Source organism: Manacus candei, unplaced genomic scaffold, assembly GCF_025592945.1.
Source record: "Manacus candei isolate 608988 ecotype Guabito, Panama unplaced genomic scaffold, ASM2559294v1 h1tg000551l, whole genome shotgun sequence".
In the NCBI taxonomy this organism is placed as follows: Eukaryota; Metazoa; Chordata; class Aves; order Passeriformes; family Pipridae; genus Manacus; species Manacus candei.
In genome coordinates this window covers 25151-31724 of record NW_026138599.1, presented here as the reverse complement: position 1 = coordinate 31724, position 6574 = coordinate 25151, and the positions used below count along the sequence as shown (strand labels likewise).

Below are 6574 nucleotides of genomic sequence, written 5' to 3'. Positions count from 1 at the left end.
GGGGCGGGGCTCGGGAAAGGGGGAGGGGCCAAAAAGGTGTTTTTTTAATAAAAGGTGGTGAAATGGAATTGAAAACGTGTGGTTGTCGTTAATTAGTGCCTTAATTAGTGCCCTGATCAAGGAGTTTGCTTTAATTATCTCATAATTATTAGCCCTTAATTAGTGAATTGTCTCCTAATTAACCCCCCTCATTAGTGAATTTTCCTTCAATTAACCCCCCAAATTAGTTAGTTGTCCTTTATATAACCCCTTACTTAATCCCCGTGTTAATTAGTCCCAATTTAACCCATAACTGAGCGTTAACGAAGGTCCTAATTAATCACTACCCGTAAGTAATTAGTAACCCCAACTGAGCCTTCATCGATCCCTTCGTTAATTAATTCAGCCTCATTAAACCCCAATTGAACCTTCTCAACCCCCTCGTTAATTACTCCCCACTTAATTAACCCCACGTCGAGCCTTAATTAGCCCCTTAATTAGCAAACACTGTTGTTAGTATTAACAATCCACTAACCCTGCAATTAACCACTTAATTGGTAAATCCCGACTCCACCTGCCCCTCGCCGAGCTTCATTAATCCCTTCGTTAATCAACCCCGGCTTAATTAATGAGTTCGATTAACCCTCCCCCCTCAGTAATTAACGGGTTAATCAAAGCCCGTTAACGAAGTCCGTTCCATTAAACCCTCGGCCCGCCGTTAACCCCCCTAATTAACCCTCCCCCCGTTAATTACCGGCCCTTTAATTACCGGCGGCCCTCCCGCCGCCAGGGGGCGCCGAGCGCCGCCTCCCTCCCTCACGGTTTTCCCGCCGCCGCGCGCGTCACGTGACCCCCCTCCCCGGTTTTCCCGCCCTCACGCCCCGTCACGTGACGCGGGACCCGCCGCCATTTTTTCCCCGCCCCTTCCCCTCACGCTCCCCCCCCCATCAAAACCTCCTTTTTTTTGGTTTTTCTTTCCCTCCGTCAGACCTCGGGGTTTTTTTCCTTCGCTTTTCCCCCTCCGCGGCCGCTCCGTTCCGCCGCCCCCCCGCCTCAAAGCGGCCCCTCAACCCCCTTATTTTTTTTTTTTTTCTCCGTTTAAAAACGCTCCGAACCCGCCGCCATTTTTCCCCCCCGCCCCGCGTCACGTGACGCGGGACCCGCCGCCGTTTCCACCCGTCCCCGCTCCCTCGTCACGTGAGCGCCGGAAGCGGAAGCGGCCCCCTCAGGCCTCACTTCCGGTTGCGCGACAGAGAGGCCGCTCCGTTCGGAGGCCGCGGCGGCGGCGGCGGCTCCGCTGTTTGTTTTTTTTTTTTTTTTTTTTTATAATAATCTTTATCCTTTTTTCCTTTGAGTTTCGGGGGTTTTTTCCGGGCCCGGTTCGGGCGGTGGACGGGGAGGGGTCTCTCTGGGGGCGCCCCCGGGCCCCCTGATGGCGCTGTCGCTGGACAGAGAGGCCTTCGCGCGGCGGCTGCGGCGCCTCTACGGCAGCTGGCAGGTGGGGGGGGGGACGGGTTTTGGGGCGAAATCCGGCGGGTTTGGGGCAATTCGGGGGCGTGAGGGGGGTGGGGGGGAGCGGGGCGGGACCGGGAAAAGGGGGAGGGGCGGGGAGGGGGGGAAAGGGGGAGGGGCCCGTGGGGGGGGGAGGGGATTTTTGGGGTGGGTTTGGGGGGGATTTGGGGGGGAATTCGGGGGATTTGGCGAGTTTGGGGGGGATTTGGGGGGGCTTGGGGGGTTGGGGTAAAATTTTGGGGTGATTTGGTGTGAATTTGAGGGATTTTGGGGGGGATTTGGGGGATTTGGCGAGTTTGGGGTGGATTTGGGGGGGCTTGGGGGGTTGGGGTAAAATTTTGGGGTGATTTGGTGTGAATTTGAGGGATTTTGGGGGAAATTTGGGGGCTTTTGGGGTGGGTTTGGGGGGGCTTGGGGGGTTGGGGTGAATTTTAGGGATTTTGGGGGGAATTTGGGGATTTTGGGGTGAATTTGGGGGATTTGGTGAGTTTGGGGTGGATTTGGGGGGGCTTGGGGGGGTTGGGGTAAATTCTGGGATGAATTTGAGGGATTTTGGGGGGAATTCGGGGGCTTTTGGGGTGGGTTTGGGGAATTTGGGGGGGGGTCGGGGGGTTTGGGGGTTCAGGAGTAAACTTTGAGGTGGATTTGGGGGCTTTTGGGGGTGAATTGGGGCGGTTCGGGGGGACTTGGGGTGAATTTGTGGGGTCTGGGGTGGATTTGGGGGATTTTTGGGCTATTTTGGGGGGGTTTGGGATGGATTTGGGGGGTTGGGGGCCCATCTGTGGGATTTCTGAGCGAATTTGGGGGGTTTTGAGGTGATTTCAGGGGGGAGTTTGGGGGGGTTGCCTCAATTTGGGGGTTTTGTGGGAGCCTGGGGGGGATTTGGGGTTCATTTGGGGTTTTTTTTTGGGGGGGTGTGGGAATTTTGGGATTTATTTGAGGGTTTTTTGGATTTATTTGGGATTTATTTGTGGTTTTGAGTTTATTTGGTTTTTTTTTTATTTATTTAAGATTTATTTGGGGCTTGGGGTTTATTTGGGATTCATCTGGGGTGGTTTGGGGTTTTTTTGGGTTTATTTGGAATATTGGGTTTATTTGGGATTTTTTTGGGGATTTCTGGGTTTATTTGGGGTTTATTTGGGGTCAGGGAGTTTTTAGGGGTCAGGATTTTTTTTGGGGGGGTCTCTGTGGGGTCTGAGGGTGCCCGTTGCCCCCCAGAAAGGCGAGGATGACTTCGGGGGGGTTGGGATTTAATTGGGTTTATTTGGGATTTGTTTAAGATTTATTTGGGATATATTTGGGGTTTTGGGTTTATTTGGGGTTTTTGGGGCCGGGGTTTTTTGGGGGGGTCTCTGTGGGGTCTGAGGGTGCCCGTTGCCCCCCCAGAAAGGCGAGGATGACTTCGGGGGGGTCGATGCCCTGGTGGTGGCCGTGGGGGTGGACGAGGAGATCGTCTACGCCAAGTCCACGGCGCTGCAGGTGGGTTCCCCTTTCTGGGGGGACCCAAAATCCCGGGGGGGTCCCCAAATCCCAGGAGGGGGTCCCCAAATCCCAGGGGGGGCCAAAATCCCGGGGGGGGTCCCAAAATCCCAGGGGGGGTGTCTCAGCTCCTTTTTGGGGTCCCCAATGACCTTTTGGGCTCCCCAATGACCCTTTGGGGTCCCCAATGACCCTTTGGGCTCCCCAATGACCCTTTGGGTCCCCAATGACCTTTTGGGCTCCCCAATGACCCTTTGGGATCCCCGTTGACCCTTTGGGATCCCCAATGACCCTTTGGGATCTCCATTGACCCTTTGGGATCTCTATTGACCCTTTGGGGTCCCCAATGACCCTTTGGGCTCCCTGTTGACCCTTTGGGCTCCCTGTTGACCCTTTGGGATCCCCAATGACCCTTTGGGCTCCCCAATGACCCTTTGGGATCCCTGTTGACTCTTTGGGGTCCCCGTTGACCCTTTGGGGTCCCCGTTGACCCTTTGGGCTCCCCAATGACCCTTTGGGCTCCCCATTGACCCTTTGGGCTCCCTGTTGACCCTTTGGGCTCCCCACTGACCCTTTGGGCTCCCCACTGACCCTTTGGTGCCCCCCCTGACCCCTGGTGCCCCCCGTTGCCCCCCAGACGTGGCTGCTGGGCTACGAGCTGACGGACACGGTGATGCTGTTCTGCGAGAGCCGCCTCCTGTTCCTGGCCAGCCGCAAGAAGGTCGAGTTCCTCAAGCAGGTGGCCCAGGGCAAGGCGGGGGAGGGGCCCAACGGGCTGCCCGCCGTCACCCTGCTCGTCCGCGAGAAGGTGGGTCTGCCGGTTGGGCCGGGGGGGCTACTGGTTGGGTTGGGGGGGCTTCTGGTTGGGTTGGGGGGCTTCTTGTTGGGTTGGGGGGTTCCCGGTTGGGCCGGGGGGGCTCCTGGTTGGGTTGGGGGGCTCCCGGTTGGGTTGGAGGGCTCCTGGTTGGGTTGGGGGGCTTCTTGTTGGGCTGGGGGTCTTCCAGTTGGGTTCAGGGTCTTCCATGGCCATGGTTGGGTTTTCATGGCCGTGGTTGGGTCTCCATGGCCATGATTGGGTCTCCGTGGCCAAGGTTGGGTCTCCATGGCCATGGTTGGGTTTCCATAGCCATGGTTGGGTCTTCATGGCCACGGTTGGGTCTCCATGACCAAGGTTGGGTTTTCATGGCCATGGTTGGGTCTCCATGGCCAAGGTTGGGTCTCCATGGCCATGGTTGGTCTCCATGGCCAAGGTTGGGTCTCCACGGCCAAGGTTGGTCTCCACAGCCAAGGTTGGGTCTCCATGGCCAAGGTTGGGTCTCCACAGCCAAGGTTGGTCTCCATGGCCACAGTTGGGTCTCCATGGCCATGGTTGGGTCTCCATGGCCATGGTTGGGTTTTCATGGCCAAGGTTGGGTCTCCATGGCCAAGGTGGGTCTCCCCAGCCCCGTTTCTCCCCCCCCCAGAACGAGAGCAACCAGGCCAACTTCGAGAAGCTGATCGAGGCGCTGAAGAGCAGCCGGAACGGGCGGCGCCTCGGCGTCTTCTCCAAGGACAACTTCCCGGGGGACTTCCTGCGCGCCTGGAACGAGTGTCTGAGCAAGGAGGGCTTCGAGAAGGTCCCTGAGACCCCCCCAGGGTTTTCCTGGCCATGGTTGGGTTTTCATGGCTGTGGTTGGGATTCCATGGCCATGGTTGGGTTTTCATGGCCATGGTTGGGTTTCCATGGCCATGGTTGGGTTTTCATGGCCACGGTTGGGTTTTCATGGCCAAGGTTGGGTCTCCATGGCCATGGTTGGGTTTTCATGGCCATGGTTGGGTTTTCATGGCCATGGTTGGGTTTTCATGGCCATGGTTGGGTTTCCATGGCCATGGTTGGGTCTCCATGGCCATGGTTGGGTCTCCATGGCCACAGTTGGGTCTCCATGGCCACAGTTGGGTCTCCATGGCCATGGTTGTGTCTCCATGGCCACAGTTGGGTCTCCATGGCCATGGTTGTGTCTCCATGGCCACAGTTGGGTCTCCATGGCCATGGTTGTGTCTCCATGGTCATGGTTGGGTTTTCATGGCCAAGGTTGGGTCTCCATGGCCGTGGTTGGGTTTTCATGGCCACGGTTGGGTCTCCGTGGCCAAGGTTGGGTTTTCATGGCCATGGTTGGGTTTTCATGGCCATGGTTGGGTTTCCATGACAAGGGTTGTGTCTCCATGGCCAAGGTTGGGTTTCCATGGCCATGGTTGGGTTTTCATGGCCACGGTTGGGTCTCCATGGCCATGGTTGGGTCTCCATGGCCATGGTTGGGTTTTCACAGCCGTGGTTGGGTTTTCATGGCCACGGTTGGGTTTCCATGGCCATGGTTGGGTCTCCATGGCCATGGTTGGGTTTTCATGGCCATGGTTGGGTTTCCATAGCCAAGGTTGGGTCTCCATGGCCATGGTTGGGTCTCCATGGCCATGGTTGGGTTTCCATGACCAGGGTTGGGTCTCCATGGCCATGGTTGGGTTTCCATGACAAGGATTGGGTTAAGGTTGGGGTTTGGCTGGTGTAACTGGTTTAACTGGTGTTCCCGGTGTCCCAGGTGGACATCAGCGCCGGGGTGGCGCTGGCCATGGCGGCCAAGGAGGACGTGGAGCTGTCCCTGATGCGCCGCGCCGCCGCCATCACCTCCGAGCTCTTCACCAAGTTCTTCAAGGAGCGGGTCATGGAGATCGTCGACGCCGACGAGGTACCGGGAGGGGAGGGGGGTTTGGGGGGAAATCAGGGGGGTTTGGGAAAAAATTGGGGGTTTGGGGGGAAATCAGGGGGGTTGGGAAAAAATTGGGGGGTTTGGTAAAAATTCAGGGGGGGATTGGTGAAAATTTGGGGGAGTTTTGTGTAAAAACTAAGAGAGGTTTTAGTAAAAATGAAGGGGGGGTTTTGGTGAAAAGCCAAGGGAGAGCTGGGAAAAAATTGGGGGGTTTTGGTAAAAAAAACAGACCCATTTTGGTAAAAATTGGAGGAGGATTTTGGTAAAAAAATCAGGAGGGTTTTGGTAAAGAAACAGAGGGGGTTTGGTAAAAATGTGGGGGGGTTTTGGTAAAAAATGGGGGATTGGTAAAAATTTAGGGGGAGTTGGTAAAAAAATCAGGGGGGTTTTGGGAAAAAAATTTTGGAGGTTTTGGTAAAATATGAGATCGTGGTAAAAATTCAGGGGGGTTTTGGTAAAAAAACAGGAGGATTTTGATAAAAAATCAGGAGGATTTTGGTAAAAATTTGGGGGGTTTTGGTCAAACATCAGACGTGTTTTGGTAAAAATTCAGGGGGGTTTTGGTCATAAATCAGGGAGGTTTTGGTAAAAATTCGGGGGGGTTTGGGTTAAAAACCAGATGTATTTTGGTAAAAATTCAGGGGGATTTTGGTAAAGAATCAGGAGTCTTTTGGTAAAAAATGATGGGGGGAGAGAAGCAAAAAATCAGGGCTGTTTGTTTTGGTAAAAAAAAATCAGATTTTGGGAAAAATCCGGTGAGGTTTTGGGAGAAAATCAGAGGCGTTTGGTAAAAATTTTTGGGGGGGTGTTCAGTAAAAGTTTTTGGGGGGGGTTTTGGTAAAAAAATCAGGGGTCTTTTGGTA

At 54.9% G+C, this 6574-nt stretch overlaps 1 protein-coding gene across 5 annotated transcripts in view; it reads left to right on the top strand.

The window, feature by feature from the left end:
• Nucleotides 1–1236: 1236 nt before the first annotated feature.
• The window catches only part of LOC127465979 (FACT complex subunit SPT16-like), a 29843-nt gene continuing 24505 nt past the window's right edge, over nucleotides 1237–6574 (top strand). For all 5 annotated transcript variants that reach the window (XR_007902506.1, XR_007902505.1, XR_007902507.1 and 2 more), the window contains exons 1-5: nucleotides 1237–1477; nucleotides 2878–2970; nucleotides 3608–3778; nucleotides 4434–4586; nucleotides 5544–5690. Coding sequence is in view for 1 of the 5 variants with exons in the window: in XM_051776503.1 (XP_051632463.1) it covers nucleotides 1412–1477; nucleotides 2878–2970; nucleotides 3608–3778; nucleotides 4434–4586; nucleotides 5544–5690 (630 nt within the window). In the remaining 4 variants the exon portion in view is untranslated. The remainder of the gene's footprint in view (nucleotides 1478–2877; nucleotides 2971–3607; nucleotides 3779–4433; nucleotides 4587–5543; nucleotides 5691–6574) is intronic.